Source organism: Danio rerio, chromosome 25 (assembly GCF_052040795.2).
Source record: "Danio rerio strain M-AB ecotype USA chromosome 25, GRCz13ab, whole genome shotgun sequence".
In the NCBI taxonomy this organism is placed as follows: domain Eukaryota; kingdom Metazoa; phylum Chordata; class Actinopteri; order Cypriniformes; family Danionidae; genus Danio; species Danio rerio.
In genome coordinates, this window is record NC_141045.1 from 22,246,043 (window position 1) to 22,265,495 (window position 19,453).

At 34.7% G+C, this 19,453-nt stretch overlaps 1 protein-coding gene across 25 annotated transcripts in view; it reads right to left on the reverse strand.

Moving 5' to 3' along the window:
- Positions 1–19,453, reverse strand: part of magi2b (membrane associated guanylate kinase, WW and PDZ domain containing 2b) — a 251,798-nt gene that overhangs the window by 186,900 nt on the left and 45,445 nt on the right. For 20 of the 25 annotated variants that reach the window (XR_015526470.1, XR_015526469.1, XR_015526466.1 and 17 more), the window contains exon 2: positions 7,690–7,806. Coding sequence is in view for 16 of the 25 variants with exons in the window: in XM_087312249.1 (XP_087168375.1) it covers positions 7,690–7,806 (117 nt within the window). In the remaining 9 variants the exon portion in view is untranslated. Of the gene's footprint in view, positions 1–7,689; positions 7,807–12,872; positions 13,055–19,453 lie in introns of those variants that run through there. The other 5 variants (XR_015526471.1, XR_015526468.1, XM_087312253.1 and 2 more) reach the window with 1 other exon arrangement.

Genomic DNA, 19,453 nt, shown 5'->3' on the forward strand with positions numbered 1-19,453 from the left:
CTTTTTTTCCAATTCTAACATTAAATCCTAATATTGTGTGTTTATAACTTTAAATTATAACAAACAAACATTTAAGAAAAGAAATCTGAATTGAGAGATTTGTAAAGCAGTTGTGAGGCAAAATGTCTGAATGTTAAGATAAAAAGTATTAAGTACTTCTCACTTATTTATATATGTGTGATATTTTTAAACCATTCCATCCGAGAATAAAATGGAATTGAAGAAAATAAAAATCACATTTCAAAGACTTTCTATTACTTTACTAATAATTCTGTAAGTAGTTAAATTGCAAAATGGTAAAATCGTAAATTGCATCATTTAACATTTATATCAGCTTTTTTTTATAATAAAGTTTAACTTCCGTCCAGAAAAAAGCTGAAAATAATAAAAAATAAAAAAAAATAAAAATGAATTGTAAAGTAAGTAGGGATGTTAATGAATATGCGATCATGGATTAATTGTCAGGAAGCCTTTAATCAAATGACCTTTTTAATGACCGATTAAGCATGGACATTTAAAGGATAAGATATGCTTTGTACTGCAAGACACACGCCCAGGACTTTACACATTACATAATCATGTGTGTGCAGTTTACGTTACCTTATAGACTCACTCTCTTGACATTGCATATTGGGTGACGCATAAAACCTGTGATGCGGGGATGAGATCAATCATTGGTTATGCAAACTTAACTACTTTTTCTAAAATATGAAGGTGTTTTTAGCAATCTTGACAGACTGATACAAACATGCTTTTAATTTAAAGCTCTTCACGGCCAGACATGCACTAAAGCGTCTAGCAGACCTCATTTTGAAGCACTTCAACTCAAATGTTATTTGTTCTTCTTAATTTTTTGTGGATAACTCACCAACAAAAAATACATTAAAATCAGGAAACAAGTTATACCAAATTAAATTCGTTCCAAAAAGATAATTTTTCCAACAAAAACAGTCTATATGAAGTGTATTATTTTTTCCTACCTGTCCACTACACAATTGTGTGGTGATGATTTGTTTCACTCTGGTGAAAATAAGGATTTAATTAATGATTTACTGTAATTGTTTTATCACAAAACTCTTGCTACATTTTACTATAAGTCAATGTTTTAAGGAATATGTGTTGAGCATCTGATATTTCCTCAGTGCTGATGTGCTTTCATTTTCTCCATCTCAAACCTAGTTTATACTTCTGCGTCAAGTGATTGGCATGACCCACGGCGCATGTAATGCGCTTAGCTGTGCATTCATACTTCGCTGTCGAGTTACTTCGCTGGTGTTTTGTTTTTTCTGAACGCTTCCTTAAATGTAAAAGTGGTTCAAACTCGCTCATCTTGAGACAGGAACGTTAGCCATAAGGTAAACACAAAAAACTTTCCATCCGGAGGTCCTTTACAGGACTCCACACTTGAAACAATCGCTCCATCGGATTCGCGCAGCTCTCGGTCCCGCCCACACTCTTCAGCACTACCAAGCTAACAAATCACAGAGCTTGTGCTATGCATCATTGCGACGTGTAGTTAAATGTTTTGAGAGGTGCGCATTAGCACATCGACGGCCACAAGCAAGGGCTATGAATCCACGCGTAGGCCGTGCCATAGCATACGCGCGAATTTGACGCAGAAGTAAAAAATCAGCATTCACTTGTTCTAAGTTCAGGCGAGGGACTGTTTAATAAGTAAACCTTAACCTAAAGTTGACAGCAACAGTTTTTATTGATATTGTGTAATCTGAGATTGTACGATTTCATACAAATTAGCCACTAAATCAAAAAGAAATGAGATAGCGTTGGTCTGTCATAGCCTTTATAGTCTGTTCTTCATGGAAGCTTTAACAGAAGCACGTGCCGCATGTTCACCCCTGACGTATTTAGCTAGTAGACGACTATAAAATAGTTTGGATTTTTTAAAAATATAATATTTTTTACATATAATGTAACGCAGTGGCGCAGTGGGTAGTGCTGTCGCCTCACAGCAAGAAGGTCGCTGGTTCGAGTCTCGGCTCTGTCAGTTGTCGTTTCTGTGTGGAGTTTGTATGTTCTCCCTGCGTTAACGTGGGTTTCCTCCAGGTGCTCCGGTTTCCTCCACAGTCCAAAGACATGTGGTACAGGTGAATTGGGTAGGCTAAATTGTCCATAGTGTATGAGTGTGTGTGTGAATTAATGTGTGTGGATGTTTCCCAGAGATGAGTAGCGGTTGGAAGATCATTCGCTGTGTAAAAATGTGCTGGAGAAGTTCATTCCGCTGTGGCGGCCCCTGATTAGAAAATGAATGAATGAATAATGTTGCATTAGTTAAAGTCTTATTATATATTATTTTATAAGTGATGAGTCATTAATTGGTTAATTGAAAGTTATTTTAAATGATCATCGATGACAGGATTTTGTAGAAATTGACATAAATAAAACAGATCTCACAGTGCCCTAATATACTACAATCTCAAGCAAAAAAACGGAGGTCAGTAAATAAAATGACTTCCACCAAGGTGCAAAACTAACCCTGAAGAAAACTTTTTCTGCCCCGAAATGGAGGAGAACAAAAATCTATAGCAATTCTACAGCTTTGTATAGTCTAATAATGTCCCACCAGCACCCACATCTTTCATCTGCCTTATTGTACTGTTAGAGTCCAATCAAACTCAATCCGGTGTGTTTTTAATAAAGCGATGCCATCACATTCAGTTACCCAGGTCAGGTTCTCGGCTCGCTCTCCTCCTCCTCTGCTTTAACAATCACCAGACAAATGAACAGCTTAACGTCACTTTGTCTTGACGCGTCTCTTCCAATCCAGCCTCCCAAACATCTCATAGCAGGCTGTTGGGTTACACTAATCACTCTCAGTATGGGAGAAACAGCTCCAGAAATACGCGCTCATGACTGCGCTACACAGGCATAAATCAAAGGCATCATTTTATCCAGCCGCTCGGTGATTGTGATGTGTTTGTATGGAGGGGGAAGGGGAAACATCAGCAGGCAGGACTGAGAGGAAAGGATGGTTGCTTGGAAACCCTAGGCGAGAGAGAGATGGAGACAGAGAGAGAGAGAAACAGAAAGAGAGAGGAAGGATGGGAAGAACAAGCGAAGGGGTGAGGAGAGTATACATATAGAGTTGACCAAAGCATTGTTTTGCTTTGATTTGAGGGAAAACAAGTGATGTGGTGTATTGCATTACATGTATATGTCAAATCACAGCGTTTAATACAAACACAAGCACAGTATGGCAAGACGTTTAACATTAAATTTACAAAGTTTTAGATGCTACTTTTTTCTGTTAAGTACTACTTATTTACAGTACAAAGTCCCTTTAAGGCAAGTCATTTCACTTGGCGGCAATCTTTGAATGGCAAGCTACTATTTATTTGAATAGGGAAACATCAAATTCTCCTAAAGGTCAATTCCATGCAAATGTCAACCTTGCCATAAATAATTAAGTTTTTACCAAAACAGCAAAACCCTTTCTAGGTTTTTTGTGTAAGCTTGTATTTTACAGTACTGTAATGCTGCATTCACACAATACGTGGAAGAAGCGTCAAGCATGAGTGATTTACATGTTAAGTCAATGCGAAGATGCAAATAGATATTCTGTGGCGCGAATGACGCAATTCACGCGAATGAAGCAGAGTGATTAGAGTTCATAAAGCACATAAACACAGCTATTCTCTATATAAAATCCATATTAGCCATTTAGCAACGAATCTAGAGTCCATGATGTGAATTCGCATCTATTGTGAGGTGAATTCGACACCTGAAAAAAGCGGATTTGATGCGCGAATTAAGCGAGTAAACTCAATGTTCATCTGTCCATTTACACACGAATAGCATGATTTATCCGCCTGTGCCCTGTTTGGTAATTAAATTGATTAAAACATTCTTTTGTCAAATAAACGATTTTTCTAGAGTCATCCACCATAATTCTATAGCTCAAAAGTATCGTTTCAGGCACCAATACCATTTAAAAAAAATTGATTTAGCATCGGTATCGAAATAACCCCAAACGATACCCAAGCCTGCCTTTTTGTCACATGTTTATTTTCCTCGTTTAAAATATTAAAAATGTTTACAGATTAATATTTTTCTGATCCCATAAGCCTGTGGTTAATTGTTTTGAAAATATAAACAGATGTTTCAATATAATGTTTCTGACAATTTCTCTGTGTTTTTATTTTTCAAGATTTTACTGCAAATGTCACATCCATAACACTGGAATTGCACAAAATTGATTAAATTTTATTTTTAGAATCACTAATGAAACTTAACAAAAACATTCTCTTAAATTGTTTCTACACGTTAAATTAACATAAATAAAACATTATTTTTTTCAGGTTGCTGAAGCTAAAGTTTATGCGTACTAGAATGGAGCAAGATCACAAAACCAACCTCCTTCGTGACCGTTTCTGGAGGACACAATTATTCAATCAAACTATGGATCTACCATAACAGTCAATAACATATGTGTTACATGAGATTATCCTTTCAATAATCCAATAATCCAATCCAATAATGTCCAATCATGCTGGTTAATCTCCCAAAACTATAGCAGGTTTCTAATAGTTTCCATCATGTGATTTGTATTTGAATATGTGGAGGCGGGAATTAATGAGGTAGGACAGGACTGACTTTACCTCGTGTACATTTCATACAGATTACAAAACCAGAGAACATTTCTTTTCAAGTGCAGTTGGATCAATTAAAAGTAGATATTTCAAGTTTTAGTCTGGGTTGGCCTGTGAGGCAAGTATTCAGTGTGTTTGCTGACCCTAGAGGCAGGGCAGTGCACAGGGGTATGGCCCGGTGGCTAGAGCCACTGCCCCTCTGGTTTATAAGAATAACGCTGCAGAAACTTTCATAGAGAACACCAGTCTGGACGGAGCCACTTCTCTGCTTTACTGATCGATGATTGGCTCCTTTATCAGAACCAAGGACTTCTGTCGCTAGAGTAGAGCTATTGAAAGTCAAACTTTTCCCCATTTGAAACTGTATGAGTGACACTTCTTGAGTACTATTGTCTTTGTTATTTATTAGCCAGTGCTTATTTGTTAAAAAAATAATAGTTAATATTTAATAAAGGGTATAATATTTCAGACAGGCTAGCAAGATCTTGACCGGTCTGGAAATTAGTGCCAGTTTGCAGTATGAAAATTGATGCATTTAATGGATTAAATTTTAAAACTGCTTAAAATTTTTAAAAAAAAGTTAAAATATATTGAGTTTGTTCAGATATTTGTCTAATATTTGTTTGTTTTACAGCAACATCAACAAGCATGGAGATGAAAAAAGTAAAAAGTAAATAGTACTCCACATTGTGTTGACACTGACATCAAAAAAGTTATCTGCAAAATCAGTAATTAGTAAAGCTAAAAGTATTTTTGCGCATACGTTAGTGTATAGAGACAGCTTTTTTAAATTAGACCCAACTTGATGATGTGCTCAAACATAGGTGCTCAACACATACAACCTGGGACTCCAATAGCATCATGTAGATAACCAGACTATGATTGTTTCTCAATTTCCAAGAACGGACAGCGTTCTCGTGGAGAGCGATCTAGCCAGGTTACCTTAGAAGAATAAACTCAGGAGATCGAGAGAACACAAAACGCGTCCTGTGAGAAATGACATGCTGCGTTCTTCTTGATGGTCACTTGACTTTTATGTATTTTTAACAGAAAATTATTTAGGCATTTCAGCATTACTGCAACCATTTATTGTTTTCCCCTTTTCAATACATAACAGGCATAAAAACCTTTTCAGCAAATAAACACCCTTAATGTGTTTATGCCTTTATTAAGATTTCAATGTTAATGTTAACTTTCACAGTCTCGTTTTGGTAAACTCCTGAAATAAATAACTTATATTTCTTTAATTATAAATCTATATAAAATGCTGTACTTCCCACCTTCTTTATTCAGTCGCAATGTATTCTGGGACTTCTAGAGCGAGACGAAACGTTGTCAGGGCTGGTAAAAATTTGAACCACTGGTCCAGTCGGCCCAGTGGAAATAATCCTAAACGCTGAACCCTGGTTGAGTTTTGAAACTGAACAATGACGATTGATGATGCCGTTAAACGAAAACACGAGGACGCAAGATCGCTGAAGAACGCATATTGAGAATCAGCCAGTGACCAAACATTAGCAAATGCTACTCAGCTAACTTTTGCTAGCTGGTAAAAATCTAACAACAACTTTGTCAGCTACAATTCCTTGTTCAACCATCAAGCATTTGTGACTGACAGCATGTGCGCGCACACACACACACACACACACACACACACAACATGTGCACACAAACACACACACACACACACACACACACACACACACACACACACACACACACACACACACACACACACACACACACACACTTTTAATACAACACATAGCTGTTATCCTTCTTTCATCATATAAAAGAAGGTTACATTAGCATCCACTAGCTAGCTATACTCTACTACCCATTCCAATTTCTTCAAGGATCCAGCATTTTTGACAGCATGCATACATGAACACATACAGTATTTATGCACATCGTATGACATATAAACATATCATCAACTGTTATCATTTTTAAAAAGCTGAATCAAAACAGCAACCGCAACATTTCCAGCCACAATGTTTTCCATATTGTCTTTCTCAATCTACACATGTATATGAACCTTAAGTTTAATCATCAACAATACAAAATTGGCATATGAGGTAGAAAGAAAGAGAGTAGCATTGGTAACCACTAGCGAGCAAGCTGAGAAAATCTACCCACTACTTTGCCTGTCACAATTCCTTCATCAACTATAAAGCATTTGAAGCTGACAGCGCTAATCCACTACAAATGAACTAATGAGAAACTTCAATGAGAAATAAGCCAGGTTAAATAAAGCTCAAACACCCTTTATAAGCATTGTATGTTTACTCCACAGACGTCTTGGCGCATTACTGTCAACACTTTTCAGTTTGTTTTTACAAACTAAGGTACGAGTCAAATTTGTTACAAACCTGGATGATCTCAAAACATTGCTAACACCCCTATCATTTAGCATGAACTGGAGGCTAATGCTTTCCACAAAATTACCACTCTTTTCCTTTACGTCTGACTAGGTAAAAACACATTTCAAAGGGCTTGAATCCAAAACAAGTCACATTGGTTCTTTCTATCTGGTTGCATCATACATTGAGATGGTACCCAGACATATCAGGGAGGGTTTGACTCCATGTTTCTCCCATAACCCCTCACACAAAACAATAACAACTTCCACAATATTTCAGGTTGGCTCATTTGCTATAGCTATACCTTCCCTCACACATCTACTGGTTTAGAGAACTCTTTCCCTTTTCAAAATAACAAACAAAAGCTGTGTAACACTGTTTAACTATGCACAATGCTGCACTAAATATAACTAAAATTGCTCTGAGCATAGTTGATTTTCAATGTATAGCTATTAGAACCAGCATTTTGGAGAAATTGGATTTTTCAGTGAGCAGGTCTACAGCACAATACATAAACAGAAGAGATAAACAAAATAATCTGCCATGCACTGATAAATGCAGTCAGATGCCAAAGATAGCATTTACAATCTGGAAATATGTTCCTCATAAGCATTTAGGACACCACATTTATCGAAACAAAAAATATGAATGCAAAAAAGCCCCAAAGTATATGCATTGATTTATGAGGACTGTTTAAATATAGATTCAAGTTTACTTACACGGCACAGTCCGGAGGTAGAGGTTGTCACGTATGATTTGCTGAAGTTCGTGGTCCACTGAACCTTTCTGGAACCGTAAATTGAGATAATGGCGAAGATCTTTATCCACAACACCTCCTGAGGAATGTAAACAAAAAGCACCAATAAGTTAACTGGTAAATGCAAAACCTAAGACGATTAAGTTCAAATGTGCAATTCCATTTATTCAGTATTTTTCTGGCATTTGGCTGACAGGTTATCCAACCCTGTTGGTAATGTAGGACTAAGAAGGAAGGAAGGTGGGAAGGAAGGAGGAAAGGAAAGAAAGGAAGGAAGCAAGAAAATTAGGGCTGCACGTATAATCGAAAAAAAAAAAGATCACAATCTCGATTCGACCCCCACACAATCTAATCCAACATTTCAACGATTTAGCCAATTATATTTTCAAGTTCAGGAGAAGTATAAAGGAGGTCTCACAAGTCTTCACATTATTTTAAATACGTTGCTGCTAAGCAATGTGGTGGGGCTGCACGATTAATCGGAACATGTAAATCCGATCTCGATTCAACCATACACACGATCTCAATTAAGCTTTTCTACGATTCAGCCAATGTTTTATATTGCCTACATTCAGCAACATGGACACCTTCAAATGATGTTAAGAGTGTCACATACTATATTTATAAGGTATAATTAATCCAGAAATGCTATTTCTGTCTTAATTTAATGACATATTCGTGGCTGCGAAATGACAAGTGAGGTGACGAACTGTTTGTTTACTACAGAGAGGTCGCATACATGCCCGTGATTGATGTTTACTTTAGTGAACAGAAACTGCATAGGCCAGGGGCAGACTGGCCATCTGGCAGACCGAGCACTTTCCCGCTGGGCCGATGTACTTTTTGGGCTGGGCTGATCATCGTCTTATCATCTGATCGGCCCATAAAAGGCTTAGCAGCCTATCGTTTTTTCTGCCTTATTAATTGACGCTGCTGTGATCTCTGTGACTCTCTGAAAGTAGATGCTTTTTTTCCCGGACAGACAGACCGGGCCGGCCCATTTGACACTCTGCAGCCCATTGGCTCTTTTCTGTATTGACATTGGGCTGGCCCAATCACAAACTCCTATTTTGGACTCTGTGTGAGCGTGCGTCGTCTGTGTGTATTTGTCAAAATAGTCGAGAGTCAGAGAGAAAAAACGCAAGGGAGGCGCAGAGAAATCGCGGGAAATACAGCGGCGTTTCATTTAGCGGTTCTGAAAAGTTCTCTGTTCATTCTAGTACAAGGCTAAAAACGCAAATCACGTGACCACACACATGCGCACTCTCAGCCAAGAGCTGCAGCCAGTAGTTCAGCGGGTGAGCATAAACCCCAGGTGAGAGTATAGTGCATGTCAGACAGTTCATCTGCTGGATCTGATCTCACTATAGTTGTTAAACGTGATATTGAATTCATCTTGTTGTCTCTATCTATCAACTCTTATGTCTTTTGAATCACTTGTTCTCAGGTAACTCTGTTTTGGCTGAGTGCAAAGATAAGCTAATATATTAATTTATGTAACCACATACACTGATTCTGCACATTGACTGATTGATTACCTTTATCATTTAAATTCATTGTACGTTATACTGTTATAATGGCCATTATTGATTATTAAAACTAATATTCTGCAAAAGAGACAGGGTAAAGCTTGTTCTTTTTAATGAAAATGAAAGGAGGCAGATATATTTAGGCCCTACTTTGTTATAAATATGCAGAGTGAAGATGATGCTCATATAAATATATAGTTACACAAGGCTGTTTGGTGTCTGTTAATTATAATATCAAAATGAAACAAATTTGACTTATATTATGTTTTCATTGTTTAGATAGTGAAACAGCAAGCAGGATGAGGTGAATGAGGTTATAAAGTACAATGTTCCCTTTGAATATTTACCCATGCATTAGCAGGCAGTTTTTTATGTTTATTATTGAATATAGGCTGAGTGAATAGTGTATAGAATAAGCTAAATTGGCTGTAGTGTATGAGTGTGTGTGAATGTGTGTGTGGATGTTTCCCAGAGAGGGGTTGCGGCTGGAAGGGCATCCGCTGCGTAAAAACTTGCTGGATAAGTTGTCGGTTCATTCCGCTGTGGCGACCCCGGATTAATAAAGGGACTAAGCCGACAAGAAAATGAATGAATGAATGAATGAATGAGTGTATTTTTTTAGAACTCAACAAATATCTTTATGGACAGTATACAGAAATTAAATTGAGATTAAAGTTTGTATTTATTTATTTCATATATATGGCTTTTGTGTTTTATAAAATATGAGTTGATAAAAATATTGGACGTGCATAGATAGATAGCATTTTGATTGAATGTAGTGGGCCGCTCTGGCCCAAAATGCCAGGGCCGATTTTTTGCCCCAGTCCAGCCCTGGCATAGGCTGCAAATAACAGGCAATAAAGTTGTAAATAACATTTGAGAGCCACACAGGAAGTATGATTTCCATGTATGTTTTTATTTTGTCATAGTGAAGGGGATCATGACATGAGCGCACTCGGCAGTGAAAGTGAAACCGAAAGCACGCACATAATTTAAATGATCATATGGCATTTTAGAGTAATGATTACGACAAGCATTTGAAATGTTTTTCTTTACAGCGAACACAAAGTGTTGCGCATGAGAACAAATGTTTAACAGTGTCATTACAACTACTCTAGCCTATGTACGTATTGTTGAATATAATGCAAGAACTAATCTGATAATGACAAATGTCTAATTTTACCAGTGATGAAATGGTCTAATAATGCTGTCAATGATAGATTGTAAGCATTTGTCCCAAAACAAAATTAATTCAACATAAGAATTATGAATAGTTGTATTCTGATGTCATCACTTAACTGTGCATTAATGACCAGGGCAAATTTAGAGTCTGTTCAAGTCCACCATTCTAGGTCTATACAAAATTTAGCAGTTTTACCAACACTAGACCTACACATAGGCCTAATATTATTGATGTTTTACCATACGTTTGAGAAATAACAATAATAATAGCTCAAACATATTAACCTTTATTTTACATCTACAGAACCGTGAGAAAATTGTGATCTTGATTTTTAAACAAATATGGAGGAAAGAAAGGAAAAAAGAACAGAATGAAGAAAGAAATAAAGAAAGAAAGAAAGAAAGAAAGAACAAAAGGAAGAAAGGAAGGAAGGAAAGAAAGAAAGTAAGAACAGAAAGGAAGGAAGGAAGGAATGAAGAACAGAATGAAAAAAGGAAGGAAAGAATAGAAGGAAGAACAGAATGAAGGAAGGAAATAAGGAAGGAAGGAAGGAAGGAAGAAAGGAAAGCAAAGCAGAGAAATAAAGAAAAAAAGAAAGGTAAAAAAGAAAAAGAAAGGAAGGAAGGAAAAAATAAATGAAAGAAGAACAGAACAAAGAAAAAAAGGAAGGAATGTAGGAACTAGGGAAGGAAGGAAGGAAGGAAGGAAGGTAGGAAGGAAGGATGAAAGAAAGGAAAAAAGGAAAGGAGGGGAAGGAAAAATAAAAAGAAAAGAAAAAAAGAAAAAGAAAAGAAAAAGGAAGGAAGGAATAAAGAACAGAATGAAGAAAGGAAAGGAAGGAAGGAAGGAAGGAAGGAAGGAAGGAAGGAAGTGAATGAAAGGAAAGAAAAGGAAAGGAAATGAAAGGGAAAAAAGAAAGGAAAAGTAAGAAAGGAGGGAAAGCAAAGGACAGAACAAAAGAAGGAGAGAACCAAGGAAGGACGGAATGAAGGAAGGAAAAAAGGAAAGATGGAAGGAAGAAGGGAAGGAAGAGAAAGCAAAGAAAAGGAAAGAAAAATAAAGAAGAAGGAATAAAGGAAGGAAGGAATGTTTAAAGGAATACAGAAATGCAAAAAAAATAAACATCCAAACATGATTTATTTATTAAACAAACAGTAATGTGCAGTAATGTGCCATAATAAATGATGTTTAGAATATAGACTGGCATGTTTGGAGGAGCAGAGTTCCAAAAGGTTCACTCTTAGGTCATCACAAATTGTTGATAAATAAATAATAATTAAATTAATATATAATATAATATATTAATAATAAATCAAAGAAAAAAATATACATATATCCCAAAATAAGTCCACAATATTAAATTAGAACATGCATTTTGGATCAGCCGAGTTCCACAAGTTTCACTCTTAGGTCTTTATAAATTCTTTTTGTTTTCAAGCCTCTCAAACACTCTCAAACAGAGCACGTGTCATTTAGCATTAGCACATCCTATCTGTTGAGTCTGAAGATGTCACATTCACACAGGTGACTCTAGATATTGCTCAACAGTTCAGCAACATTTCATTTGCATAGATGTATTCATCACAACAACACGATTCCCTAAAGATTCACATCCAACAGACTGTACTGTCTCACTAGCTTGTCATCAAATGCTCACCAACAACATCATGAGGCACCCAGAGACACCAAGACAACTGCTAAAAATAAAAACTAGCTTGAATAGATCAGCGTTCCACCTGAACAAAATCATGACAAATCAAAATCACACATCATCTCGCATTGCTGAGGCTCAAGAGAGCAAGACACCGCTACATTCTTCCTCTCTAGCTTCACTCATAACCTTGACCATAAGGCACAGCTGAGCACGGATACACTCGGATGCATACTTGGGAATTCAAAAAGCCAGAACACACCGGTATGTGAAAGGATCGTTTGAGAATAAACGTAACAGACGTGAACCTGCACACCATTTCACAAGTTCAGAATGCATTACATCTCATTGTCACCGGTAAACAAAGGCAAAACCCATTCACGGAAATCGGTTTTCCTTTCTAACATCAATGTAATTCCGAAATATAAATCCAGAAGGTTCAACACCTCCAAAAGATTACATTATCAAAATCCAGCAAGACATTTGGAATGGAGATGGAAAGCGACACCAAAAAAAAAAAAAAGCAACAATCAATCTTGCACAGCTGTTGCGGCGGAAAGGACACATCGGAATACCGTCACACCATTAACCACCAACCAAAACATCTCACAAGTAGACTCATCTTCATTTACCGATCCTTAATAAATATATCACTTGTCAACATCCGTGATTACAACGGCTCCCTCCTCCCCCTCTTTCCCCCATCAAACTACTGTATCCCCAATGGTAATTCCACCGGTCCAGATGATCTCCTCCTCTGTCACTGGCTTGGATCTACTCACCCCCTTCCAAAATCCCTTTTGCTTTTATTCCGTTACGCTTTCAATCCCATTTTTAGAGCAATCCTGAATTCATCAATGGATTCAGGAATGAAGGAGCCGCGCGTTCTGCAGCTAATTTAATCCAGAGGAAAGAGGGAACGTCGGAGGAGAGGAGACAGAGTCGTCGACAGTCGGGAGACAACAGAGAGGAGAAAAAAAAGCTTCTGCCAGCAGAGAGCCTATCACAATGAAGCCTGTATTCTCATTCGCCAGGATAATATTGAAGTCTTATATCTCCCCCTGTTGGCGCACACTGGTAGCGCAAGTGCTGAGGGTGAGGGTGATACAGATGCTTTTGGACACACCACCAAAAAGGCCAGCTTGTTCACACCAGATGCTTCCTGCTAGTTGGCATCGCACAAACTTGTTGACCTTGTGAACACATCAGTGTCAAGAGTGAAAACGGCACTCTGAGGGCGCAACAACCAGCCAAGACTAGCGGGAAATGAATAGGGTATTTAAAATATTTACGCAAGGTGTCATGTCGGGAGCTCAGGAATGGGTTTCTCTAACATGCTCTACAAAGGTAACGTTTGACTACTGACATGTTTTATTCTAAGCTGGACAGATTAAAATGTAAAAGGTGATAAAACATTTTTAATTTATACTTATTTTATCTATCCATCCATCCATCCATCCATCCATCCATCCATATACCAACATTTATATTATTTTTAAAATTAATACATTTGACTGTTTAGCCAATAATACAGAAATTAAAATTCTAAATAAAATCATACATACATTTTTGGGTGATTTTAAGCCATATAAAGTTGAACTCAATCATTGAAATAAACACAATATTATATATACATATATATATGTATATATATATATATATATATATATATATATATATATATATATATATATATATATATATATATGTATATATATATATATATATATATATATATATATATATATATATATATATATATATGTATATATATATATATATATATGTATATATATATATATATATATATATATATATATATATATATATATATATATATATATATATATACATATATATATATATATATACATATATATATATATATATATATACATATATATATATATATATATATATATATATATATATATATATATATATATATATATACATATATATATATATATATATATATATATATATATATATATATATACATATATATATATATATATATACATATATATATATATATATATACATATATATATATATATATATATATATATATATATATATATATATATATATATGTATATATATATATATATATATATGTATATATATATATATATATATGTATATATATATATATATATATATATATATATATATATATATATATGTATATATATATATGTATATATATATATATATATATATATATATATATATATGTATACATATATATATATATATATATATATATATATATATATATATATATATATATATATACATATATTAGCAAATAAATGCTTTTAAAAATGCTATGAATGCTATGAAAAATAAATCATCGTGAAATAATTTGGGGGATTTAATCGAGTAATTATAGTAAAATAATTGCACAGCATGTATAATAATAATAATAATAATTATTATTATTATTATTATTATTATTACTACTACTACTACTATTTGTGTGCCATGTACAACAATAATAATCATCATCATCATCATAATAATTATTATTAATAATATCATTACTACTACTACAAATATTTTGTAATTACATGTAATGAGTATTACTATTAATAATATTACTACTACTACTATTATTATTATTATTATTTCTACTACTAATACTAATACATGTAATTACATGTAATAATAATAATTATAAATTTTATTGTTATAAATACTACTACTACAACAATTATTATTAGTGCTATTATTATTATCATTATTATTATTACTACTACTACTAATACACTGTAATTACATGTAATAATAATAATAATTAAAATTATTATTATTATTACTATTATTATTAATAATATCATTTCTACTACATCGTAATTGCATGTCATTATTATTATTAATAGTATTGTTATTATTATTAAATATTGTTATTATTAAATATCGTTATCATTATACATATCTACAAGGGCTACACAATATATTGTTTTAGCACCGATATCGAAATGTATGCATCAGCAATAGTCACCTCGCATAGATCTGCAATGCTGAGTTGACATTGCACTGTAATTTTAACATTTACATAAATAAAACAATGAAGAATGCACAGCTTATTTAACTTTTATCTTTGCTTTACTGCATGTATCTATGCTTGTATTTTCTTTAATGCATTTTATGCATGATTCACTGCCCTGCAGAATCATCCCAATCAACCTAAATGAATACATTTGGTAGTTACACTTTAAGGACAAATTCTTACTATTTGGAAGGTTATTGAGATTTTGGCTGCTTATTAGTACTTATAAAAGCCCATATTCTGTATAATCTTATTCTACATCCCTAATTCTACCTAACCTACAATAATTCAATATCTAACCTACATTACTAACTATTAATAAGGAGCAAATTAGGAGTTTATGTAAGTCATAACGGTTTGCTAAGAGTGAGAATTGAAACTTATTTAATAATTTGCTAGAATTGTTTAGATACAGTATATCGCAATAAATATATATAGCAGAAATACAAAATATAGCAAATTCAGATTTATCCAAAATCGTGCAGCATTAAAATCTGCATACAATAAAGAATAAACTACAGAGAAGTCCAAAAGTCTGAGGGAACATAAAAAATGCTTTTTTATCAAAACTATTACTGTTATTTATTTACTTTATTGTGTACAAAGTAAAAAGTCAAAGTCAAAGTCCCGAACACAAAGTGTTCCTCAAAGTCATTTGTGGGGGTTTTAATATAATAATTATAGAAAAACAAACTGTATTACTATAACAACAATAACAATAATAATCATTTTTATTATTATTATCATTAATATTAAAATATACAACAAGTAATAGGCTACAGGGAATTTTAAAAAAGCCATTATTTAGTTTATTATTCATTTATTTATTGAACAATTTTGTTAGTTGTAATAATAATAACAATAATAAGGAAAATTGCAGGAAAATAAATAAATAAATAAATAAATGCATCAACAGACACAAAAACTCCCTCAAATAACCATTTCAAGCTATTTTTGGGTGTACGCCCACCATTTCTTCATGGCACATATGAAGTGTTAACTGAAGTGACTAGACAATCATTTGAGAATCCATCATGTAAACAGTTAAACATTTTGGTCAAAAAGATCTAATTCACAGGCATGCATCTGTGTGTGTTCTAAATGTATTACTCTCAACGAGAAGCTCGAAATCCTGTTTGTTTGGAATGTGAGAATGAAAATTATACAGCAGACAAGAGTAACAATAACCCATAGTTATGGTGAGGCAGAAGTGACCTTGATGCAACCCTTTAGAAATGAAACTTGTGTGGGTGAACGAACAAAAACAGCAGCATCTAAAGCTGATATGTGAAAACCTGCACACAACAGAGGTGGGAAAAACTATTAGGGCAAGAAATTGCTGTAGAAAAATGCAAAAACATAAAAAATGTTTAATTCTTCTGAAATTGATTGATTCCATTAGGATTTATAATCATTATTTGTATTTCAAGTTTTTAAAGATTAATTTTAAAAACTTAAATAAGGCATTAGCTCATTCAATATGACATAATTAGGACATTTTTTGTCCCCCGAGACAATCCTGTCTCGGACGTCTACAGACAATTCCTTTGTCTTTATGCTTGGTTTGTGCTTTGACATGCACTATCAACCCTGGGACCTTTTAGACAGGTGTATGCCTTTTCAAATCATGCCTAATCAACTGAATTTACCACAGTTGAACTCTAATTAAGCTTCTGAAACATCAAGAATGATCAGTGGAAACAGAATATACCTGAGCTCAATTTACAGCTTCACGGCAAAGGCTGTGAATACTTCTGTACATCTGATTTTTCAGTTTTTTTATTTTTAATAAATTCCCAACAATTTTAAAAACTCTTTTTTTCACACTGTCATTATGGGGTATTGTGTGTAGTATTTTGAGGAAATAAATTAATTTAATCCATTTTGGAATAAGGCTTTAACATAAAAAAAAATTTGAAAAAATTAAGCGCTATGATTACTTTCCAGATGCACTGTTTATTACATTTTGAAATGATAAACTTTAATCACTAACTTCCGTGGTGAGGATTGAATGCATGACTGATGTATACGAAGTAATGACAGATGACGTAAAAGGAGGGTTGTCAAAACTATCAAGTTCGGTACTGAAATTTTAAAAATGGCCATTTTCCGCTAACATCTGAGCATTTTCTTAAAATTTAAATGCATCTTACGTAGGGTTGTCAAAACTATCAAGTTTTTTACCAAATTGGTACTGAAATTTTTAAAACATACATTTGCCGCTAACATTTCAGCTTTGTTGAACGCGTTCTTAAACACGGCTGATTGGCCATTGTGTTCACATGTTCAAAAGAAATGAGTGTGATTGGCCGTGAATGTAATCGGTTTACCATTCTTCACTTGGTGAAGAGCGGTGAAGAATGGTGAAGCCATGAGCTTCACGGCCAATCCCATTTCTGTTAACCATGTGAACACAATGGCCAATCAGCCGTGTTTAAGAGCGCACTCCACAACGCTCAAATGTTAGCGGGAAATGAGTGTTTAAAAAATTTCAGTACTGATTGGTACTAGAGATGCACGATTCTGGCTAAAATGAGAATCGACATTTTTTTTGCCTAAAATAAAGATCACGATTTTCTTACGATTCTGTAGATGTAAAATAAAGGGTAATATAAGTGGGCTATTATTATTGTTTTTTCTAAAACATATGGTAAAAAAGCTATATTAATATTATATGTAGCTCTACTGAATATTGTCCAGCACAATTTTTAGGTTCGCTGAAAAAGAAAAAAGCATTTCGTAGCCTAATCATAGTTCTAAAATGCGATGATTATTTAAATGTTGTGCATGCTTTCGGTTTCATTTTCACTACTAAGTGCGGTTCATACTACCGGCACGGCTCTCAAACAATCGCTCTGTTCCACAAACTGAACGTTATTTATAACTTTATTACCTGTTATTCACAGCCTATGCAGGTTCTGCTCACTAAAGAAGACTTTATTCACAGGCGCGCGCTCGCCCTCTCTTTGGTAACAGCTCACGGTCAGCAGCTCACATCAAGAGTGATTTCGCGGCTACGAATATATCATTACATGAAGACAGAAATGGCATTTTTAGGTGAATTAAACCTTATAAATACAGTATGTGATGCTTTCAACACCATTGGTGTCCACGTTGCAGAACAACGTATGTAAAACAACGTAAAGACTTGTGTGGCCACCATTTCTTCTCTCCTGAACTTAAAAGATCGTCTAGGGGGTTGAATAGAGATCGTTATCTTTTTTCGAGTAATTGTGCAGCTCTAATTGGTACCAAACTCAATATTTTTAACAACCTTACGTAAGATGCTCCAGGAACAGACGTGTCTTGCAGTAATCCCTCACCACACAGTTTGTGTACTAAAGATGACAAACAAGAAAACTAGTTGACTTTGTTACTGTAAAAGTTCTGAAGAACTTTTCTCTAAAAAGGACTTGTACATGTGTCCACCTGTCTTAAAAATGATATTTTTTGTTGCCACAGGAGGTCAGTGATTTGAGTTTATAATTAGAAACATAAGTATTTCTGATTGGATATACTCTTGTACTCCTTATGGGTTATTTTTTATGATGAATTTATGCACTTTCGGGAGCCAAAATAAAAGCCATTATCTTAGACAATAACATAGCATGGAAGAGCAAATATAAAATTTAAAACCACTCCGGCTGTGTTTGTCTGACAGAAAGAAAAAGTCATGTCCACAGAAGAAGGTTTGAGGGTCAGTAAATGATTAGATTATTTTTATTTTTGGGTGAACTATTCCTTTAAAGTGAGCCCTATCTCCAGAGAATACGTCCTCATGATTCAGTCAATATTGCAAGGAGAAAGTCTGAGGTCACAGCTGAGATTTTGTGCAGGAGGACAAACCTTTGACTCGACGACTTCATTTGTCAACACGATGGATGACACAGTGGGCAAAGGCATGACGTGAGGGTGAGAGCGAGTCGGACAGCTGTTAAAAACACCCTCTATTTCGCACGCTCTCTCCCTCTCTCTCGATCCCAGAGGACAGCACTTTGTGTCATCTCACAGACACTTCTCCACAAGTGATGACAGATGCTTGTTGATTAAACAGTCAATACATTCAAAGACACGCACGTACAGAAACAAACAGGCACAGGGAGGAGACATTCCTATCTGGATTGTGCGCCATTGGGTTTATCGTACACGGTCTAAAGTGGTCTGTTTGGAGGCCCGTTTTGGTCTCTCAGAGTACAAAGTCTAAGGGAATTGTGAGATCAATTTGGACCACAACACCTGTCAACAGTAGGCATGTCCAGATCGTCTTTGCATTAATTTAACTTAACATAATTACTCACATTTGGC